This window comes from Triturus cristatus, chromosome 9 (assembly GCF_964204655.1).
Source record: "Triturus cristatus chromosome 9, aTriCri1.1, whole genome shotgun sequence".
In the NCBI taxonomy this organism is placed as follows: domain Eukaryota; kingdom Metazoa; phylum Chordata; class Amphibia; order Caudata; family Salamandridae; genus Triturus; species Triturus cristatus.
The window spans coordinates 678,670,567-678,695,555 of record NC_140592.1 but is presented as its reverse complement, the minus strand read 5'-3'; the positions used below and the strand labels follow the sequence as shown (position 1 = coordinate 678,695,555).

The following is a 24,989-nucleotide window of genomic DNA, read 5'->3' as shown; positions in this document are numbered from 1 at the left end:
GAAGCACTGAAGTTGGGCCTTCCTCGGTAACTGGTCCGTGTTCTAGGCCTAACTCGGAAATCAGTGGATGTGGGGCTTGCCCGGGACCTTTTTAAATGGGCAAGACCTCACTAGAAGTACGAGGACGGCTGCTCCATATCTGTTGCCTACCCCCTGCCTCAGCTGGCTGAGCAGGTTTTGCAGGTTGTTCATACTTTTCAATTTTAAGTAGGGAGTGGCAGAGCTTAGCTTTTGCAACCCAGCCACGCCATTGTGCATCTGATCTGTGAGGGATTGAACATGAACGGGCCTCAAAGCTGAGCAAACAATCTGGGTTTAAAATAAAAATATGTATGCAACTTGGAATGAGTGAAGCGAGGAATAAGCTGCGCCCAGTCTGACCGTGTGAGTCCTGCTGTGTGGTTAATGGGGGAGCTGTTGATGAGTATTCCTACTAATGCGCAACCCCCCTCTGATGTTGTATGGTGAGCCTCATAGCCTGAGCGGGACTTAATCTTAATGGATGTGACAAGTCACGTGGAAATGTCTAAGACTCCACTGGAGTATATGATCAAAGCGATATTGACTGAGAGTGACTATAATTCTGAGGACAGTAATGCAGAAGACTATTGAAACGTTGCAGGACAGTTATGTAAGGAATAAAACCGACTGCACTGAAGCCTGTGCAGGTAATGACCTGAAAATGAGGGAGTATTTCCGTGAATTTTGAAACCATTTTCTATAACCTTTAATTATGTTTTATCATGAGATTGTTTTAAGTTTGTCCTTACATTTTTTTTGCAATAGTCTAGAAGTTCGGGATTGCTCCACCATTTAGTGTTCATGCAGTTAACCCTATGGCGCAAACGGGTGCAATATCGCACCTTCTGCAGTGCACATTTTATCACATGTTTTAGCTCTCTTTCTACTACTCTTTTGCTGGGTGTGATTGTCCTGCTTTAATCTGTTACTACCACATCACTGAGACCCCCCAGAAAGGTACAAATGTGTTATCCAGCTACCACAGCTCTTCCGCTACCACCACCCTGCTCTAGATGAGTGTAATAGTAAGTGGCTTCTCTTCACTTCCATTCCACGCCCCAATGAGTCCAATGCTTGCCTTGCTCAGCAACCCAGTAAAAAACACCAGCATATTATCTAATGTCCAGTCAGGCTTCCTTCCTTTTGAGAGGGACATAGACCGCTCTCATGGACATCAGAGAAAAGGCGATGGATCCAGGACACTAAGGAGGGGAGGGTTTAGCACTAGCCCTGTTGTACTTCCCGCCGGCCCTTTTGAATTTTTTTTATCGATTTATTGGAATTTAACAATACTTGATAAAGAACAACCAATTCGCATGTCAAGTCATACGTAGAAGAGATCTGTACAGAAAGTAACCAATATATTAACAAAACACTCAAATGATGATTATCCAAACATTGAGTTCGATAAATTCAGGGGCGGGGGGCGTAAGGGAAAGAGGGCAATGGTAGGTTGGGAGGAAAAGGCTCGACTGGTTAAAATGCCGGTTGCTGGGCCATATAAGCAAGATTGGTGACCAGCGTGACTCTGTGGGCATTAGCGGGGAGTAGGAAAAGTATTAGAGATTGGAAGAATATATGGGAGACGAATCTTTGTCAACATCTAATGGGTCAGTATCTGGTTCCTGGCCTCAGGTGTAGATATGCTGGCTCCTGGGGTGGGCTGGGGGGGGGTCTAGGAACCTAGATAGTAGCAGCTCCTAGTCTGTGGCAATTGGGCGGTGGTGCAAACCTTTTGGCCTCTTCCCAGCGAATGGCCGTGACCTCAGCCTTTGCCCAGCGAGTCACTGCGTGGTGCCAGACCTCCGGGGATTGGGGCGTCTGATGCTTCTATATCCTTGTTATGGGTCTTTTGGCTAAGATGAGAGTGAGATCAAAGAAACATACAGCAATTATTTGTCTGTGGGATCGTTTGTAGACATATACAGCCCCAGCCTCCTAGAAACACGAGCCCTGTATGCCCATGACCACCTCTCTTCTCAACAGCACCGTCCTCCGGAAGGATTGCACCTGAGAGCAGTCCCATATCATATGTTTCAAGTGTTGCAGGTTGTACAGGAGTTTGAGGCTTCTGGGAAGATCCTGGCCAGCTGCAAACAATCAATCAGGTTTCTTATTAAGAGCGACTACTCGCCCGTGTGGGTCTCAAAGCGCTGAGGAGGGCTATAGACTCAATGTAATATGTAATACTGAATACGTTTTATTGAAAGAGTGTGAGGGGAAAGAGATCCTCATCCCTTACTCATCATCTAATAAGCATGAAGCTTTCAAGTAATGGTTCTTGCCCAGAGACAGGGGGAGATACCCCTTTCCCCCTAAAATGAAACTGGTTTTGAAAAGGTGTGTCCGGGCTAGAGTTTTAGTTTCAGTTTTTGGGAATAAATTCCAATTGCGACATGCAGATCCGGGTGAGATAAGTATTTTTTATTCTTTTTTGGGTAGCTGCAAGAAAAAGGATGGCACAGCCTTTGTAATGTTCTGTGGAAGGTATTTGGATTTTTTGCGGTATTTTGTGTGTTCGTGTGTAGGGGGAAAGGGGTATCTCCCCCTGTCTCTGGGCAAGAACCATTACTTGAAAGCTTCATGCTTATTAGATGATGAGTAAGGGATGAGGATCTCTTTCCCCTCACACTCTTTCAACAAACCTGAAGATCACATCCCCGAATAATCAGCAAGCTTCAATCTTCTACGGATTTCACTAAAAGTACAAGGCCTCAGAACTACCTTCAGATCACATGGCTTTTTGTCAAGACCGACGAGCACAACGTTCGACTAGGGTCGAGGAGACCTTCTCAACGGAACCAATATCCAATAGAAACTCAAACCCAAAACCCAACCCAACATCTGCACGGAGTACATTCCAGAACTTGGAACGTGCAGTTAAGAGAGAAACTAGCAAGTGGTGGGAAGCAGAATCACTCAAAAAATACCTTGAAGCTGACAGGATCCCACGGGGACTCAGAATACTTATCTTCCCACCATCAGACACCACTAACCCCCAATACATAGGAAAATGGGAAGAGAACCTAAAGGAATGCTCCAACAATATGATTAGACAATTAATTGATCACTCACAAGAAGAATACAACCTGGCGAAAACCGAAGTAGACAATCTCAGCAAGCACATAGAAGACTCTAATTGGGGAGATCTCACAAGGAAAAACTACGAAATACTCAATCAAATAATAGACGAATTTGAAGAAGATCTTATCAAAAGAAAGAACCGAAAATTCAGGAGGGATCAACTGGACTACCAATTTGGACGAGTTTACACTTTCGCTAAAAAATACGACACCAAACCTCAAGAAACCTCCAACACCAACACCACAGAACAACCAAGTGGAGCAACTACCAGCTCAGACATCGACTCACCATCACCTGCACCTGAAGGCGATAACTCACGATGCAAGGTCAATTTTTTAGAGGAGGTATTACGCTACCGACTCGGTATAAAAACAACAAACATCACAAATACTTCAACCATGGGAGGTTCCCAACAATTTGGACGCCAGCAGACACCAACAATGGGCGTCACTACGAGATCAAGAAGAAAGGAGATGGAAAAAAGGACATAACACCACTTAATCTTGTCAAGAATCTATCCCACACTCAATTATCCAGACAAGAGGACAACATTCTCAATAAAGGACTATCCTTCTGCCCAACGGCCCCATGGAATCTCACAAAAACACGAATAGATCTGTTCAAATTCATCCGCAGACTTAAATTAAAAGTGTTTTTTGCAGACCAATACATGAGACATGAGCCGTCTGCCACACCAATAACATCTGAACTTTCAATTCAAGAACTCGAAAACATAGACCTGTTGACCAACCTCAGTGAGACGAATCATGATCCAGATTCTTTAACCAGAACTGCACTTGAACTTGGAATTGACACACACCACTCAATCGACAGCAAACTAACCAAAAAATCTACCTTCTTACCACAATTACCTGCAGGGAACAGCATCGATGCCTTCCATATAGCAGTCATGCATGATTTGGAACACGAACACACAAAATACCGCAAAAAATCCAAATACCTTCCACAGAACATTACAAAGGCTGTGCCATCCTTTTTCTTGCAGCTACCCAAAAAAGAATAAAAAATACTTATCTCACCCGGATCTGCATGTCGCAATTGGAATTTATTCCCAAAAACTGAAACTAAAACTCTAGCCCGGACACACCTTTTCAAAACCAGTTTCATTTTAGGGGGAAAGGGGTATCTCCCCCTGTCTCTGGGCAAGAACCATTACTTGAAAGCTTCATGCTTATTAGATGATGAGTAAGGGATGAGGATCTCTTTCCCCTCACACTCTTTCAACAAACCTGAAGATCACATCCCCGAATAATCAGCAAGCTTCAATCTTCTACGGATTTCACTAAAAGTACAAGGCCTCAGAACTACCTTCAGATCACATGGCTTTTTGTCAAGACCGACGAGCACAACGTTCGACTAGGGTCGAGGAGACCTTCTCAACGGAACCAATATCCAATAGAAACTCAAACCCAAAACCCAACCCAACATCTGCACGGAGTACATTCCAGAACTTGGAACGTGCAGTTAAGAGAGAAACTAGCAAGTGGTGGGAAGCAGAATCACTCAAAAAATACCTTGAAGCTGACAGGATCCCACGGGGACTCAGAATACTTATCTTCCCACCATCAGACACCACTAACCCCCAATACATAGGAAAATGGGAAGAGAACCTAAAGGAATGCTCCAACAATATGATTAGACAATTAATTGATCACTCACAAGAAGAATACAACCTGGCGAAAACCGAAGTAGACAATCTCAGCAAGCACATAGAAGACTCTAATTGGGGAGATCTCACAAGGAAAAACTACGAAATACTCAATCAAATAATAGACGAATTTGAAGAAGATCTTATCAAAAGAAAGAACCGAAAATTCAGGAGGGATCAACTGGACTACCAATTTGGACGAGTTTACACTTTCGCTAAAAAATACGACACCAAACCTCAAGAAACCTCCAACACCAACACCACAGAACAACCAAGTGGAGCAACTACCAGCTCAGACATCGACTCACCATCACCTGCACCTGAAGGCGATAACTCACGATGCAAGGTCAATTTTTTAGAGGAGGTATTACGCTACCGACTCGGTATAAAAACAACAAACATCACAAATACTTCAACCATGGGAGGTTCCCAACAATTTGGACGCCAGCAGACACCAACAATGGGCGTCACTACGAGATCAAGAAGAAAGGAGATGGAAAAAAGGACATAACACCACTTAATCTTGTCAAGAATCTATCCCACACTCAATTATCCAGACAAGAGGACAACATTCTCAATAAAGGACTATCCTTCTGCCCAACGGCCCCATGGAATCTCACAAAAACACGAATAGATCTGTTCAAATTCATCCGCAGACTTAAATTAAAAGTGTTTTTTGCAGACCAATACATGAGACATGAGCCGTCTGCCACACCAATAACATCTGAACTTTCAATTCAAGAACTCGAAAACATAGACCTGTTGACCAACCTCAGTGAGACGAATCATGATCCAGATTCTTTAACCAGAACTGCACTTGAACTTGGAATTGACACACACCACTCAATCGACAGCAAACTAACCAAAAAATCTACCTTCTTACCACAATTACCTGCAGGGAACAGCATCGATGCCTTCCATATAGCAGTCATGCATGATTTGGAACACGAACACACAAAATACCGCAAAAAATCCAAATACCTTCCACAGAACATTACAAAGGCTGTGCCATCCTTTTTCTTGCAGCTACCCAAAAAAGAATAAAAAATACTTATCTCACCCGGATCTGCATTTCGCAATTGGAATTTATTCCCAAAAACTGAAACTAAAACTCTAGCCCGGACACACCTTTTCAAAACCAGTTTCATTTTAGGGGGAAAGGGGTATCTCCCCCTGTCTCTGGGCAAGAACCATTACTTGAAAGCTTCATGCTTATTAGATGATGAGTAAGGGATGAGGATCTCTTTCCCCTCACACTCTTTCAACAAACCTGAAGATCACATCCCCGAATAATCAGCAAGCTTCAATCTTCTACGGATTTCACTAAAAGTACAAGGCCTCAGAACTACCTTCAGATCACATGGCTTTTTGTCAAGACCGACGAGCACAACGTTCGACTAGGGTCGAGGAGACCTTCTCAACGGAACCAATATCCAATAGAAACTCAAACCCAAAACCCAACCCAACATCTGCACGGAGTACATTCCAGAACTTGGAACGTGCAGTTAAGAGAGAAACTAGCAAGTGGTGGGAAGCAGAATCACTCAAAAAATACCTTGAAGCTGACAGGATCCCACGGGGACTCAGAATACTTATCTTCCCACCATCAGACACCACTAACCCCCAATACATAGGAAAATGGGAAGAGAACCTAAAGGAATGCTCCAACAATATGATTAGACAATTAATTGATCACTCACAAGAAGAATACAACCTGGCGAAAACCGAAGTAGACAATCTCAGCAAGCACATAGAAGACTCTAATTGGGGAGATCTCACAAGGAAAAACTACGAAATACTCAATCAAATAATAGACGAATTTGAAGAAGATCTTATCAAAAGAAAGAACCGAAAATTCAGGAGGGATCAACTGGACTACCAATTTGGACGAGTTTACACTTTCGCTAAAAAATACGACACCAAACCTCAAGAAACCTCCAACACCAACACCACAGAACAACCAAGTGGAGCAACTACCAGCTCAGACATCGACTCACCATCACCTGCACCTGAAGGCGATAACTCACGATGCAAGGTCAATTTTTTAGAGGAGGTATTACGCTACCGACTCGGTATAAAAACAACAAACATCACAAATACTTCAACCATGGGAGGTTCCCAACAATTTGGACGCCAGCAGACACCAACAATGGGCGTCACTACGAGATCAAGAAGAAAGGAGATGGAAAAAAGGACATAACACCACTTAATCTTGTCAAGAATCTATCCCACACTCAATTATCCAGACAAGAGGACAACATTCTCAATAAAGGACTATCCTTCTGCCCAACGGCCCCATGGAATCTCACAAAAACACGAATAGATCTGTTCAAATTCATCCGCAGACTTAAATTAAAAGTGTTTTTTGCAGACCAATACATGAGACATGAGCCGTCTGCCACACCAATAACATCTGAACTTTCAATTCAAGAACTCGAAAACATAGACCTGTTGACCAACCTCAGTGAGACGAATCATGATCCAGATTCTTTAACCAGAACTGCACTTGAACTTGGAATTGACACACACCACTCAATCGACAGCAAACTAACCAAAAAATCTACCTTCTTACCACAATTACCTGCAGGGAACAGCATCGATGCCTTCCATATAGCAGTCATGCATGATTTGGAACACGAACACACAAAATACCGCAAAAAATCCAAATACCTTCCACAGAACATTACAAAGGCTGTGCCATCCTTTTTCTTGCAGCTACCCAAAAAAGAATAAAAAATACTTATCTCACCCGGATCTGCATGTCGCAATTGGAATTTATTCCCAAAAACTGAAACTAAAACTCTAGCCCGGACACACCTTTTCAAAACCAGTTTCATTTTAGGGGGAAAGGGGTATCTCCCCCTGTCTCTGGGCAAGAACCATTACTTGAAAGCTTCATGCTTATTAGATGATGAGTAAGGGATGAGGATCTCTTTCCCCTCACACTCTTTCAACAAACCTGAAGATCACATCCCCGAATAATCAGCAAGCTTCAATCTTCTACGGATTTCACTAAAAGTACAAGGCCTCAGAACTACCTTCAGATCACATGGCTTTTTGTCAAGACCGACGAGCACAACGTTCGACTAGGGTCGAGGAGACCTTCTCAACGGAACCAATATCCAATAGAAACTCAAACCCAAAACCCAACCCAACATCTGCACGGAGTACATTCCAGAACTTGGAACGTGCAGTTAAGAGAGAAACTAGCAAGTGGTGGGAAGCAGAATCACTCAAAAAATACCTTGAAGCTGACAGGATCCCACGGGGACTCAGAATACTTATCTTCCCACCATCAGACACCACTAACCCCCAATACATAGGAAAATGGGAAGAGAACCTAAAGGAATGCTCCAACAATATGATTAGACAATTAATTGATCACTCACAAGAAGAATACAACCTGGCGAAAACCGAAGTAGACAATCTCAGCAAGCACATAGAAGACTCTAATTGGGGAGATCTCACAAGGAAAAACTACGAAATACTCAATCAAATAATAGACGAATTTGAAGAAGATCTTATCAAAAGAAAGAACCGAAAATTCAGGAGGGATCAACTGGACTACCAATTTGGACGAGTTTACACTTTCGCTAAAAAATACGACACCAAACCTCAAGAAACCTCCAACACCAACACCACAGAACAACCAAGTGGAGCAACTACCAGCTCAGACATCGACTCACCATCACCTGCACCTGAAGGCGATAACTCACGATGCAAGGTCAATTTTTTAGAGGAGGTATTACGCTACCGACTCGGTATAAAAACAACAAACATCACAAATACTTCAACCATGGGAGGTTCCCAACAATTTGGACGCCAGCAGACACCAACAATGGGCGTCACTACGAGATCAAGAAGAAAGGAGATGGAAAAAAGGACATAACACCACTTAATCTTGTCAAGAATCTATCCCACACTCAATTATCCAGACAAGAGGACAACATTCTCAATAAAGGACTATCCTTCTGCCCAACGGCCCCATGGAATCTCACAAAAACACGAATAGATCTGTTCAAATTCATCCGCAGACTTAAATTAAAAGTGTTTTTTGCAGACCAATACATGAGACATGAGCCGTCTGCCACACCAATAACATCTGAACTTTCAATTCAAGAACTCGAAAACATAGACCTGTTGACCAACCTCAGTGAGACGAATCATGATCCAGATTCTTTAACCAGAACTGCACTTGAACTTGGAATTGACACACACCACTCAATCGACAGCAAACTAACCAAAAAATCTACCTTCTTACCACAATTACCTGCAGGGAACAGCATCGATGCCTTCCATATAGCAGTCATGCATGATTTGGAACACGAACACACAAAATACCGCAAAAAATCCAAATACCTTCCACAGAACATTACAAAGGCTGTGCCATCCTTTTTCTTGCAGCTACCCAAAAAAGAATAAAAAATACTTATCTCACCCGGATCTGCATGTCGCAATTGGAATTTATTCCCAAAAACTGAAACTAAAACTCTAGCCCGGACACACCTTTTCAAAACCAGTTTCATTTTAGGGGGAAAGGGGTATCTCCCCCTGTCTCTGGGCAAGAACCATTACTTGAAAGCTTCATGCTTATTAGATGATGAGTAAGGGATGAGGATCTCTTTCCCCTCACACTCTTTCAACAAACCTGAAGATCACATCCCCGAATAATCAGCAAGCTTCAATCTTCTACGGATTTCACTAAAAGTACAAGGCCTCAGAACTACCTTCAGATCACATGGCTTTTTGTCAAGACCGACGAGCACAACGTTCGACTAGGGTCGAGGAGACCTTCTCAACGGAACCAATATCCAATAGAAACTCAAACCCAAAACCCAACCCAACATCTGCACGGAGTACATTCCAGAACTTGGAACGTGCAGTTAAGAGAGAAACTAGCAAGTGGTGGGAAGCAGAATCACTCAAAAAATACCTTGAAGCTGACAGGATCCCACGGGGACTCAGAATACTTATCTTCCCACCATCAGACACCACTAACCCCCAATACATAGGAAAATGGGAAGAGAACCTAAAGGAATGCTCCAACAATATGATTAGACAATTAATTGATCACTCACAAGAAGAATACAACCTGGCGAAAACCGAAGTAGACAATCTCAGCAAGCACATAGAAGACTCTAATTGGGGAGATCTCACAAGGAAAAACTACGAAATACTCAATCAAATAATAGACGAATTTGAAGAAGATCTTATCAAAAGAAAGAACCGAAAATTCAGGAGGGATCAACTGGACTACCAATTTGGACGAGTTTACACTTTCGCTAAAAAATACGACACCAAACCTCAAGAAACCTCCAACACCAACACCACAGAACAACCAAGTGGAGCAACTACCAGCTCAGACATCGACTCACCATCACCTGCACCTGAAGGCGATAACTCACGATGCAAGGTCAATTTTTTAGAGGAGGTATTACGCTACCGACTCGGTATAAAAACAACAAACATCACAAATACTTCAACCATGGGAGGTTCCCAACAATTTGGACGCCAGCAGACACCAACAATGGGCGTCACTACGAGATCAAGAAGAAAGGAGATGGAAAAAAGGACATAACACCACTTAATCTTGTCAAGAATCTATCCCACACTCAATTATCCAGACAAGAGGACAACATTCTCAATAAAGGACTATCCTTCTGCCCAACGGCCCCATGGAATCTCACAAAAACACGAATAGATCTGTTCAAATTCATCCGCAGACTTAAATTAAAAGTGTTTTTTGCAGACCAATACATGAGACATGAGCCGTCTGCCACACCTTTCATTTTAGGGGGAAAGGGGTATCTCCCCCTGTCTCTGGGCAAGAACCATTACTTGAAAGCTTCATGCTTATTAGATGATGAGTAAGGGATGAGGATCTCTTTCCCCTCACACTCTTTCAACAAACCTGAAGATCACATCCCCGAATAATCAGCAAGCTTCAATCTTCTACGGATTTCACTAAAAGTACAAGGCCTCAGAACTACCTTCAGATCACATGGCTTTTTGTCAAGACCGACGAGCACAACGTTCGACTAGGGTCGAGGAGACCTTCTCAACGGAACCAATATCCAATAGAAACTCAAACCCAAAACCCAACCCAACATCTGCACGGAGTACATTCCAGAACTTGGAACGTGCAGTTAAGAGAGAAACTAGCAAGTGGTGGGAAGCAGAATCACTCAAAAAATACCTTGAAGCTGACAGGATCCCACGGGGACTCAGAATACTTATCTTCCCACCATCAGACACCACTAACCCCCAATACATAGGAAAATGGGAAGAGAACCTAAAGGAATGCTCCAACAATATGATTAGACAATTAATTGATCACTCACAAGAAGAATACAACCTGGCGAAAACCGAAGTAGACAATCTCAGCAAGCACATAGAAGACTCTAATTGGGGAGATCTCACAAGGAAAAACTACGAAATACTCAATCAAATAATAGACGAATTTGAAGAAGATCTTATCAAAAGAAAGAACCGAAAATTCAGGAGGGATCAACTGGACTACCAATTTGGACGAGTTTACACTTTCGCTAAAAAATACGACACCAAACCTCAAGAAACCTCCAACACCAACACCACAGAACAACCAAGTGGAGCAACTACCAGCTCAGACATCGACTCACCATCACCTGCACCTGAAGGCGATAACTCACGATGCAAGGTCAATTTTTTAGAGGAGGTATTACGCTACCGACTCGGTATAAAAACAACAAACATCACAAATACTTCAACCATGGGAGGTTCCCAACAATTTGGACGCCAGCAGACACCAACAATGGGCGTCACTACGAGATCAAGAAGAAAGGAGATGGAAAAAAGGACATAACACCACTTAATCTTGTCAAGAATCTATCCCACACTCAATTATCCAGACAAGAGGACAACATTCTCAATAAAGGACTATCCTTCTGCCCAACGGCCCCATGGAATCTCACAAAAACACGAATAGATCTGTTCAAATTCATCCGCAGACTTAAATTAAAAGTGTTTTTTGCAGACCAATACATGAGACATGAGCCGTCTGCCACACCAATAACATCTGAACTTTCAATTCAAGAACTCGAAAACATAGACCTGTTGACCAACCTCAGTGAGACGAATCATGATCCAGATTCTTTAACCAGAACTGCACTTGAACTTGGAATTGACACACACCACTCAATCGACAGCAAACTAACCAAAAAATCTACCTTCTTACCACAATTACCTGCAGGGAACAGCATCGATGCCTTCCATATAGCAGTCATGCATGATTTGGAACACGAACACACAAAATACCGCAAAAAATCCAAATACCTTCCACAGAACATTACAAAGGCTGTGCCATCCTTTTTCTTGCAGCTACCCAAAAAAGAATAAAAAATACTTATCTCACCCGGATCTGCATGTCGCAATTGGAATTTATTCCCAAAAACTGAAACTAAAACTCTAGCCCGGACACACCTTTTCAAAACTGAATACGTTTTAGTCTGCCATTCCTGGGCTGTTCTCTGGGATATTTCAGCACTTTATCCCTCTCCCTGTAATTCAAGTGTCTACCAAAATCAGTTTCCCATGCGTCCCTCAAGGGCTGCAGTGATATGTGCATTTGGGCAGTTAGGGCACTAGTTAGCCAGCTGATCTGCCGCCGACTACTGCCCAAGGTGTGGAGGGCTTGAATTATCTGCTGGGTAGCCGGCCCTGTGTTTTGTATATCCCAAATGTCTCTATGAGCCCTCTGAAGCAAAGTGTGTATGAGGAATTGACCACCATGGATTGAAAAGAGAGAAATTGACAGTTATAGAAGAGATCCCCCTCAGTGGAGATCCTCGCCTGATCCCAGGGCTGAAGCTCCCACTCAGTAATTGGGCAGTGGTGTGTCGAGAGACCGAGCAGAGGTATCACAGGTGCGTAGGAGTTAAGTGGGGGTATGAGTGCAAGGGGGCCGAGTCCCCAGAGCTATGAGTGTTAGAAGCTCAGCTCAAGTAAGTGGGGAGCCCATCGTACAGGTCTCCTCCAGAAAGCGATCGGCCGGCCAGTGGGAGAGCCATTGTGAGTGGGCAGCTGTTTAGCAATGTTCCAAGTTAGGGTTTCCCAAGGCTGCCATTCTCTGATGGGGAGCTCCAATTTTGAGAGCGCCATCTGCCTGCAAGAGTTGTGCCATATAAGGTCTCCCAACAGTTTGTGAAGTTCCAGAAATAACTTGCGAGGGAGAACAATAGGGAGGTGACCTCCTGCCGGCCTTCAGTACTGTGAACCATGAGACACTTTTAAATCAGATTTTTCTAATATCTCAAGGAAAGCTTATGATGGGTTTAGATACTTCTTAAATGAGCATGGGTAGCAGATCAAATTAGGCGAGTACTGCTGATCTTAGTGCACTAGACAGTTGTGTACCCGAGGACTCTGCCCTATCCGCTCTCCTCTTTACGCTATATATGTTACCCATGGCTCACCTGATTTAAGAGAGAGAGCTGCATTGTCAGATGTACACAACATTGCACAGTTTCTTCTTGACCTCAACTTCAATCCATAGAGTTGGCCACAGTGAGTGACTGTTTCTTGGAAATCTGAAACGGGATAAGAATGAATGACATTATGTCTAAACAGTAAGCCATTGATTATAAATAAATAAAAACTCATATCTAACAAGATATGCACTGGCCTTCCCAGATAGACCACATGCCTGTCCCATTTGAAAATGGCATAGAAAGTGGCTGTTCTCTGCAACGCCAAAAATTTGGCATGGGTATGCCCATATGTGGGTCCCTTGCTCACTTTGCCTCTGGATTTACACTAGCCTGGCTGATATAGGGTGTTACTCCGAAACCAGTCCCAGGGTGCCTGTTTCCGGTTCAGGGAAGACCTGGCTTGGCAGTTCGGGCTGGACTGTTCCCATGAGCAAGAGGGTCAAGACTGATTTGCATATGGCTGGGTCTGAACTGGGGTGGCGAAGAGAGCTAAAGATTGACAATGGATGCAACCCAGTTCTGTGACTGGGGTGAGTGTCTGAAAAGTTTCAGAGCTCCATCCATCTTTTCCTTGTGTTTGCTTTGTTCTCTGCAACACTCAGCAATCATTTGACACTCAACCGTAGGCCTCTGTGAAATCTGTCATTTACTAGTTATAGTCTTGTTCTAAAATCTGCCGTTTTTTTAACATTTAAAAATGTAATTTACTAATGCAGATAGTTGTGGTATCCAGATTACAATACTGTGTTATCCGCATATTCAGCTGTCCCCCAAAAATATTTTCAGAAACTGCAATTGACAAAAAACAGAGCCACCGTTATCAGTTATGGTCTAAGGAAAAATTATTGTATGTGCCATGAGATCCTAACCATAATTCACTAGATCCAACACAGAATTCTGTGCCTAGTTTGGAAAACATTCAAAGAGAAAGGTCCAAAATACCCATCAGATTTTTTTCCATCTCCACCAATGAGTTGCACCCCTGCTTTTCTGCTCTGGCTGAAATTTGGATTATCCCATGGCACTTTTCTCAATTTGGAAGCAGATCAACAAAAGTGGCAGGGGCAAAACTGTGGATATATACTTTAAAACATCTAAGCCTAGTGAACAGCTTCACAAGATTTGAGCATATATTAAAATATCATCTGCTTAAACTGAAGACATGAGCTGCATGCTTTCTTTCTCCACAACTGAACTTTAATAACATGTTACTGTAAAGTAGGTATGTCATTTTCTTTTTACAGGATGTTGGTGATGTCACACGTATACTGTGATAAAATTAAATTGGAGACAGTTTTTCTACACATTTTGCAGACTAACAAATATTATATTAACCTAAAAGGAGGAGCAAGGATTTGATCCTATTCTGTGTATAAATGTATGTGTTTGCCATGTGCGAAATACACTACCAGAGGTCTCTGTGAGTGTCTGTAATGGAATAGTGAGGGATGTTGAGGGCCTGGATTGAGGCTCATTGGCAGAATGGTATCTGGGTTGTGGCACTGGCTTAGTGTGGGGTTCAGCAGTTCAGAATTGAGGTGCTATAGCAGATTCATATTTGGGTCTCCTCACTGGGATAATGTAGTGTACTGTAATCCATGATAGAGGCATCAATATATGTTTGTGTGGATAGGAGTATTGGAATTGCAAACCCTTGTGTGACTGATCTGGAACGCTTGAGAACTCATATCCTTTCTTCTCTCTTTCTCCCCCATTAGTTCTGCTAGTTTGAGTCTCTGCTGCTCTCCCATCAAAGATGGAAGAGGAAGTGATATGTGCAGTGTATGCCACAGGTGTTTCGGCTCAAGTGCAGAAGCAGCGGGACAAAGAATTGGGCATAGGGCAGAACGAGAAGGCCATCAAGTTCCTGGGCCAGGACTATGACCGGATTCGACAGGAGTGCTTGCAGAGTGGATCCCTCTTCAAAGACGACACCTTTCCCGCCTCGGCCTACTCTTTGGGCTTCAACGAGCTAGGCCCCAACTCCTCTAAAACCTACGGTGTGAAGTGGGTGCGGCCTTCGGTAAGTAAAGCAGCATATGATTGCAGTAAAAACCTTCCTCATTGGCAGTACTCCTTTTGCTGGCCCTGACTGGCGATAAAAAAGGGCCATCCAGTGTCCCTAGGAACCTGGCTATAAGCAGAACAGAAGTTTTTAAAGTTTAATTTATACAGTATTGCATTCAAAAGGGCAAATGATTTGTGCCTTTAGAAGTAAGTATGCACCAATTGACTAAAAATAAACAGACTCCCAAAGGTTAATCAACTCCTATTTGATGAATTTTTAGGAAACAGAACGTGGTACCAGGTGGTGTAAGTGGCAAGGTAAAAAGTGGAGACTGTGCAGTGCTGAGGTGTATCGAATGTGTAAAGGTGAATAGGTGCAGATACGGCCAAGGAAAAAACAAATGGTGCTAACAATTCTGTATCTGAGGAGACTATATGTAGATTTTTTTTAATTAGGTCTCTGGGGAGTTGGTAAACACTGATCAAGAGGCAAGCCATTTGGGATGACCATGAACGTTTCAATCCGGGAGTCCTATATGATGGGTCATCATCAGGACGGTGTCAATAAATAATTTAGGATTCACAACCCTAAATAAAATAACATAATAGAGGTTTGAAGAGGGCAATTAAACAAATGAATTGTAGGAGAGCCCTGTTGATGCAGTCAATAGCATCACTTGCAATACACAAATTGCGGGATGCCCTTGAAGTGTCACTTAAAGGTCTTGAAAAAGCAGAATTGAAAAAGTGCTAAAGGGAGACAATGAGTCATCTCTCAGGTTTAGGTCAGTGAGTCATCTCTCCGGTTTAGACAGGCCTTACCACGACAAATATGAGCTACTTCAAATCTAAAACAAGCAAGCAAAAATAACAAAAAGTGAGTAATGGGCCACCAAAAGCCGAATAGGGCATTCTTCAAAACCAGTAAATTGGAGGAGCGGCTTACCACACCAATCTCGAGACCCCAAGAATTCTCTGTTATCTAAAAAGGTCACAATATGAAAGAGCCTAAGAATTAGCATCATAAAAACAGAGGTGAGGAGATCTCTGGATATCGAGGAAGGCGTTCACCTGGCAGAAAGGAGAGATGAGCAGTTGGGTGAAACCTTCAGTCTCTGCCCGAGCGGGGTAAAACAAAGATTGTAGTCAGGCACTTATGTAGTTACAAAAATATGGCAGTGTCTGGAAATTGGAACACCAAAAGCAGAGGGAAAATATGTAGAAATAATTAACATTTGCAGGAAACCATTCTACGGTGGAGGAAAAGGAGATAATTATTTTACCATTCTGATTGCCATATGATGCGTTTGTAAGCCATAGGTATGGAAAAAAGACCATCATTTTGAAAACAAACTGCTGGTAAAACCAGACAGTAAAAGGGGCGGGGGGAAGGGCATCCTAGTGTAACTCGAGCAGCAGGAATTAATTGCAGGAGATAATCATTGTATTCAGGTAATCCAGCGGGAACCATGGTATAAAAACCTTATGCAAGTGCAAAACAGTAAAATATAGATTTTTAGGCTGGGAACAGTGAATCACTGGGAGGTTTTTCATCAAGGGGTACTGAGTGACATGAAATAGACAACAAGAGCTAATCTCGTGTTGCCAATGAGGTCAAAGGGAACCCAGAGGTGAAAAACATTCCAGTAATTCACTTTTTACCCATCTTAATTTTGACATGTATGGCCGCAAAAATCACCTGCCCCTGCTTTCAACTGTTATGCAGAGGCACAATGGGATGCCTTACATAACAGTGCCTCTCCCACTGTTCCAGATAACAACAAGCATTGGCATAGCCAATAGGTCTCGCCTTTGGGACCTTATAAGTGTTTAGCCATGCAACAGTTGCATAACTAAATACTTATAAGGTCCCAAAAGCGAGACCTATTGGCAATGCCAAGCGGCCGCGAAAGTGATCGCGATCAAACATCAAAGCGGCCTTGCGGCCGCAAAAGTGGAAGTAATTGCGGTAAAAGTGGCTCGTGCGCCCGCGCACATGCACTAGCTCTAGGCTGGCCTGGTAGTACTTTTTGGAGCCCTCTCTATAAGTCTCGCCAGACCAGCGCATGCGCTGGGTCAGGCGAGACCTAAAAATACATTGTCTCCTGCCACCCACCCTTACCACTCTCTATCCCTTCCCGTCGATCAGCTATTGCAGCTTCCCTCTGTACTTTCCAGAGCTACTCTGACAGGCTTTCTGAGCGCCCAGCTGGGGCAGCATGAAATTACTTTATGGCATAGCAACAGTGGGTAACAGCTTTTGTTGACAACTGTTGCTACTTCATAGCAGTCAGTTATTGGACTTGAATCCAGGTATTCAGGCTATTGGTTCTATACCAGAGCCATACATAACAGAAATATAGGAGATTGCAGAACAAAGGGCGTGGCAGTGAAAAATGAAAAAAATAAAACGTAAGGAAAATGCTTTCAATCGTAATGTCGGTGACCCGCACAAAAATGTTATCCGGTCAACAACTCTACGTCAGCAAAGCTATAACAGTCCATTCACGTGGTGCAGTCAATGGTGTCCATGACGTTTAATCACCCGCATTCTCTTCGAAGGAGTTGCCTCAAGTGATCATCATTCCTGTTTGTGTTCTAGGCAGCGGCGTCACTAGGGTTGGTGTCACCCAGTGCGGTAACTTATGGTGTCACCCCCTCACGACTTACCCATGGCGCTGTGGATCCGCTCTGAATTAGACCTTCGGCGCCAGTCGACTTACTAGCCGATGACACTGAGGCGCGGATCAGCGCACCTCCCCTCTGCTCAGCTTCGCCTCAGCCACACCACGCCGGGGCTTTCACCTTTTCTGGGCCGGTTCGGCCCTCGCCTGATGTCTCCGTGTGGCAGCTTCATCAACAGGAGCGATGTGGCTTGGTATGAGGTCCCGGGCGCCAAGCGCTTTTCTTGCTTTATTTTGTGCCGCTTCTGCACCTTGCTCCACCTCGTCTGCCACGTGCCTATGTCCTGTGCGACTCTCTAGGCCTCTTCCTACCGCTCCCTCTCAGGCAGCTGCTGTTCCCTCCGCTGCCGATCTCTGTGTGGAGCGCCCCGCCACTCTCCTCACCGGGGTCAGTCGCCTTCAGTGGTCCTCTGCTCACCCCCCAGGGCAGTCGTCCCCTCGTCACTGCCGCCGAGTATTTCCGATGGCCGCTTCTCCGTCATTTGAGTCACCCCAGTCCCAAGCGGTTCCCGAGGTGCGTAGCTTCAGGCCGTTTCCGCTCCGGGTAGGCTCTTGGCTCAGCGGGGGCTCGATTGTCCGTCAGGCCCCTTGGCGCCACCGCTTGGGTTGCACAATCCTCTCTCTCCATGGGTCGGCGTGCTCAACTGTGTGCCTGGGCCGGCTCCCTGTATTGGCTGTCAGCTGTCCTCGGTCGCCAGTCGATGAGCCTGGCCAATGCCCCCCGTCCCGTGTGGCTGCTCTGTCCTCTGCACCGTTGCTGCCCTGGGCCCTGCTACCTGGCTGCAGGCCTACATGCGCCTCACTAGGTCTTGCTGCGGTCCTGTCTCCCGGGCCCCCAAGTGCTACGCTCCATCACCCCAGTGTAAGGCTGCAGGGAAGCCACTGCTCCGACGTTAGGCCTGCAAGGGAGCGCCAGTAGATAACTCTGCCGATGCTCCGTGTCGGCAAGCCTGCACCTACCCGGACCCCGCGGTTTCGCAGTGACTCTCTCTGCACGGGCTCTTTATGGCCTGTTAGGCCCATCACCGGCTCCTGGTCCCCGGCAGCCTCTGCTCTCCCTCCGTCTTGGAGTTGGAGCCATGCGTTGGGCGCTCCACCAGGCCTTTCACCGTGTTCCGCAGCCTCCGGGGAGCCCTCAACTACCTCTGTGGTGGCTGTGAAGTCTCGGCTGCTTCTCACCCGCCCCACCCCCATTAGAGTGAATGGATCCGGCCGCCATTTTCAGGTCAGAGTCTCATGGTCCGATGCCGCTGTGTGGCAAGTGTGTCGACTCCCGAGCCCCCAGCCTCAGTCCTTGCTCTGTCGAGGCATCAGACGGGCTGGGGGAGAATTTCCCTTGCGAAGTTTGACTTTTGGTGTCACCCCCTTTGATGGTGTCACCCGGTGCGGTCCGCACCCCCCGCACCCCCCTAGTGACGCCACTGGTTCTAGGGTCAGTAACTTGGTAGCATATAACTATTTGTTTGTGGTTGCGCTCAATGAGATGGTTGAACAAAAAGGACGTTTGCAGGGGCACACACACTCTGGCTATTATGCTGTAACTTGCAAGACTTTGGGCCAGATGTACTAAGGTTCCCGTTTGCACTGCTATCTAAAGAATGCAAAAGGATATGTACAAAATTTGCGATTCCTACAGATTAGGAATCGCTATTAGGGAATCAAAAATAGGAAATGCCATTGTATTCCGGCCTATGGGTAAAATAGGAAATGGTTTGCATTTCCCGAGTTACGATTTCATAATAGGAAATCGCAATTATAGAAATACAAAGCCATGGGTGCCTCTAGGCTTGAGGCCCCCCAGGAGGCACCCCGAATTTCTCTAGTGCAAATGTAAGGGCGCACATGCCTCAGGGGCATATGTGTGCTTCATGTGACAATAAAAAAAATGAATTTTTATGCATTGTCTTTATTTTGCACATGGTTACCATTGACTTGAAGTCGATGGTAATTTCATTGCCAAAACGCCCGATTCGTATTTAGGAAATGCTATGTACATGTGCTTCAGTATTCACAAATGGGTAATCCCTATTTGTGATTCCTAAATCTGTCGCAATTTGCAATTTCTATCAGGTAGAAATCGGAAATTGTAACCAGTTTTTGCCATTTGTACATCTGAAAAGGCCATTTAGCATTTCTTAATGGGCCAAAAAAGCGACTCGGCCCTTTAAGAAATGCTAAATGGCTTCGTACATCTGAGCCATCCTCTTTTGAGCTTTGTCCAATACATATCTTAGAGCATGGTGACCAGATAGCATATACAAAGTTGGCGGAATTACAATTAGTATGGCTGGCCAGGTGACTCAGTAGTGCCATATTTCCTGCAGCATACCTCTCAGCATGTCTTTATTTTGTGAGTGTCTTCCCACTTGTAATAATGTTTACCATCTCAACAGGGCAAGCCAAATGCCTCTCCTAGGCTTCATAGGGGGCAACCACCAGGCAAATGTTTCCTGCTCTCCAAAATGATTGATTCCTTCTATTGACTTCAGTGGCATCACCTTCCAAGAAAAACCTATTTCCCCCTTCCTTATTACTCAGAATAAGACAATGCCGAATACTGAGTGCACTAGATAATCTCCCTTGTATCTAAATGTTTTGAATAATGTGTATTGTACAGTGCCAAACATGGTTTGCAAGCGCTTTTCCCCAGCTTTTATCATTTTGTAACCAACAAGCTACAAGGACCAGTTCTGGCATTGAGGATGCAGGGGTGAAGGTTTCATTATAGAACAAAGGTGCCAACCAGCTTTCAATAAGATTTATTTTTCTCTTATAAGAAAAACCTAGGACACACTCAGTTTCTGTGTCACTAGCAAGAATGTGCATATCGTTGTGCATGTGTTTGTTAACCTGCTAAGTAAGCCTACCACATGAAGGTGTATTTGGCATTTCTTTTTTTTTTTGAGCAGTCAAAAAGTATGTCTAAAAGCCCATTTGACAACTATAGGACTCACTTAGATTTAGGTAGACTGTACTCCGCTTCGCTTCCCCCTAGTAGACTGCAGCCTGCCACATTTAGAGATCTTTAACCTTAGACCATGGCAGTTATTCTTAAGGCACTGTAAGTTTGAGAGTGGCCACCATGATTCATGCGGATACTGCAAACTCTTTTGTTTTTCGAAAATGCTACTCCCAGAACCGGAATTTGTATCTGAAAAACAAAAAAAAATCTATTGGCCTGAATGCTCTGGGAGTTTTCTCCCAAGGTGTATAGATCATTTTTTAAAAATTCAGTTTGGAAATTCCATTCTTTTTGTGACAGTGTTGTATAGGAAAAAAGTACTTCAGAACGTCTGCATTAAATAGGGCTGTTGGTCTCCGGTAGCTAAGCTGATGTCTGATGGGCTATTGGTCTAAGGTCTCCACTTGTTTCGGCTTCGCTGTCAAACATGGTGGGCTACCAATTCTAAATAGAGTTGTGGACCGTCACTTTGGCAGTTAGGGTACTCAGTCATGTTTGTGGTGGAGTATGGTGTCCGTCGCACACTAAACAACCTCCTATATTGGTTAAGAAAAAAAGATTTGTTATGTGTAATTCTGAAGACAGAGCTGAAGATTTACTAAAAAATAACTCAGCAGTTCAATAAGAATCTGAGAATAAAGTATTAATTTAGGGGCTATCTATGTGACGGAGACTAAAATTTTAATATAACAAAAACAAACTTTACTTCCACCAACATTTTCATCCTTCCAACTAGGCCATGTGAAGAAGTGTGAGGAGAATGGGGGAAAAGAGATTTGTTCAAGGGTCAAAGTTAGTGCTTAGTTTTTGCTAGTGGTTGCTGGTTGTGGGCACCTGTTCTTGTTTTTGGGGACAGTAACTTATTTTTCAGCATCGGACTTCGACCGAGAGCGAAAGTCCGAAAATGGTGGAGGATCAAGTTAGGAGAGGGTAGCAAAGCAGTGCCAAAGGGAACATGCAGGATTGAAAACGAACCTGTAAGAGTGAGATAATGAGTCAGTATGTGTAGGGTGGTGAAAGACGGAGGCAGTCGATGCATTCTAGGTGCCTGTTACTCGGCAACCCTGGCATTCGGCAGCACTTTGGACCTCTACACTTGTTCTTTTACAAATGAAGTAGTGGATTAAGTTGAAGACGTCAGTGTCAGGATATCCATGTGTGAATCCTGGCTTCCTTCAGTTGGCCTAAATATGTGTGACCCTGAGTCAAACACTGTTCCCCCTGTTCACTCCGTTACCTGATCTTATTAGAAGTACATGGCGGTGATTCAGATCAAAGTGCTCTCTGTAGAAGAAAATTAATGTACCAAGCAGTATGCTTCAGATACAAGAGCAAAAAGAACTATTGATGGACAGAATGCAGAACAATGTCATACATTCACCCCAGTACAGAGATCTGGGCCTAAATCCATCGTTTTTTTGCTCACCATGCCATTCCAGTTTGGACCCAGCCATATGCAAATCAGTCTTGACCCTGTGCCCATGGAACAATCCAGCCCGAACCGCCAGGCCAGGTCCTCCCTGGACTGGAAATAAGCATCCTAGGACCGGTTTCGGGGTTTCACCCCTTTTCAGCCAGGATAGCTTGATTCCAGTGGCATGGAGAGCGCTGGACTCACGTCTGAGCATACCCATCCCACTCGGGGTGACAAATGCAAAAAGAACTATTGATGGACAGAATGCAGAACAATGTCATACATTCACCCCAGTACAGAGATCTGGTCCTAAATCCATCGTTTTTGTCTCACCATGCCATTCTAGTTTGGACCCAGCCAGACAAAAGCAGGCAAAAGAAACGAGTTATTGAGACACATTCATCAAGGCACAATTCACAAAGGTAAACTTAGACCTGAAGTCTGAGGGCCCAGTTCACAAAGGTAAACTTACACCTGAAGTCTAAGTTTACCTTTGTAAACAGGGCGCTGAGTGACCGGTGTAGGAGAGCAGGATCTGCTTCTTATGGTTACCCCCAATTTTTGCTGACGTTTCACTGTTTTTCGACTTTAGTCTGGCTGGGACCCTGCTATTCATGGCCCCAGCCTAGCTGCTTCCTCTCTAAATGGATTCCATGTACTTTAGGTACACTCCAAATTGGAATCTGGGGTACCTTTAGAAGTCCCTAGTATATGGTATACTATGTACCCAGGGCATAGGTACCCTAGAGGCCTACCAGGGGCTGCAGCATGTATTATGCCACCCCTGGGAAGCCATTCAAAATGACACAATAGGTCTGCTACAGGAGCCTGTGTACAGTGGTGCATGCACCCCTTACTCAGATATAGGTTCCCTATATCTCTCCATATCACAGGACATATAAACCTATCAGTCACCCCTATGGCAGGCCTTATCAATCCTGAAGGCAGGGTGCTGGTTTTTATGTGAAATGGTGCTCATGCATGAGCAGAGCCCCTCTGCAGCCCCCTGAACCTTTATTCCAGGGTGGTTTGTGATGCAGCCAAACCATATACTCTTAAGTGCATTATAACCTCGCTGTAAATGCTAACTTTGGAATTGCTGCATGGAAACATGTCGTGTTTGGTGTCAAACACCTTGGAATCATACCTACACACCAGTAACTGGTGTGGGAGGTATGATTCCAGCTTACTAGAGGGAGAAACATGACCGCACTGGTACACCGGGTACCAGCTTCACAGACCCTGGCATCACAAAATGGATGCTGCCAGCCACAGACACGAGTCTACTCTCCTGCTACTGGACGAAACTCCGGCAGGGGAGGCCTGGACAATAAGTTTCCTGTCACAGGGAGGTGTAACCACCTACCAGACAGGCTTTAGTGTATTGGGGCTGGGTGGGTGCACTCCAAGAGTGCTTTGATGTCTGCACTGGGGGCACATTTGGTGTCCCTGTGCATAGTCCAGCTCAAACCGGTTGCAGGGGCACTCAGCCCCTGCTCTGGCGCGAAACTGGACAAAGGACATGGGTGTAGCCACCCCTCTGTCCTGACCCTCCCATAGGTGGGTCCCCAGAGTTTGTCCCACCCCTTCCTTGGGTATAAAGTAGGAACCCCTGACTACAGGACTTTAGATTTACCTGGACGAAACTCTGCTACAGAATCCCAGAACTTCTACTATCTACACGACGTTGGATGACAGAAGAATCTCCCTTGGAGTAAAGGATTTAGGCAAGGCAGGCACCAAAGACTCACCTGTCCGGTTTGCATCGACGCTGCTCCTGAAGTACTCTGGCGATTTTGCAACCCAGGAGGTGGGTTTCCAAGCTTCGCCGAGGCCGATCCGTGCTCTCATTAACTTTGAGATCCAAAGCCCTCGTGGGGACCGTGCAACCCGAACCCCTGGACACCGTGACCATTTGCAGCAGCATATGCTTCTTGGCGATCCCTGAGGCTGTGCTTTGGGCTTCTTGTAGTCCAGACCCCGAGCAGTGATTCCACCGAAGATTGCTGGCCTACACTCCACGAGTGACCCGTGAGCTGGTATCTAGCGATTCCTCTAGAGGTCCCTTCGTGATCCCTGGTCTGTCGACTTGTGGGTCCCTGAGAAGGGTACTTTGACTTTCAACGGGCTTACCTGGTTACTCCAGACATGCCCTGACTCCATCGCTTGGGGAGTCCACAGGACCTTGCTGGTCCACACCAAAGCCGTTTTTCTCTCACCATATGGGTGGCCGTTGCTAAGGCTTGTTGGTCTCCAGTCCGGACACCAACTCCCCAGCACTCCACATCCTTCGTGGGACAGCTCGCCTGCAGACTGTGGTCGTCCTAGACGCTTCCTGGTCTCCGTGGCAGTGGAGTCAAGCTTCACCTCATCGCACCTGAAACACCCGACATCGGTGGGCATTAGTCTAGCGTGCCCCTGGTCACTGCCAAGTGACCCAGACCCTGTCCCCTCTGCTTTCAGGTTTTTCACATCTGCGATCCAGGCTTGGATCACACCGGACACTTCTCCTTTCCACGGCAGCAGCACTTTGCAGCACATCGCCATTGAAATCAACGACGATTCCCGACACCATTTGACACCTATGCACCCGGCTTCCCTGGGTGAAGTAACACTAGTACTCCGGTGCTCCCGTGGGTGCTGGCCCTAGAACCCTCCAAGTCTGAAAGGGTTTGCTCAAAGT

The 24,989-nt window shown here is 45.0% G+C and overlaps 1 protein-coding gene across 1 annotated transcript in view; it reads left to right on the top strand.

The window, feature by feature from the left end:
- Positions 1-24,989, top strand: part of CAPN1 (calpain 1) — a 306,415-nt gene that overhangs the window by 106,595 nt on the left and 174,831 nt on the right. Inside the window, exon 2 of the mRNA XM_085625758.1 lies at positions 14,958-15,262. Coding sequence (XP_085481884.1) covers positions 14,996-15,262 — 267 coding nt within the window. The 5' untranslated portion in view covers positions 14,958-14,995. The remainder of the gene's footprint in view (positions 1-14,957; positions 15,263-24,989) is intronic.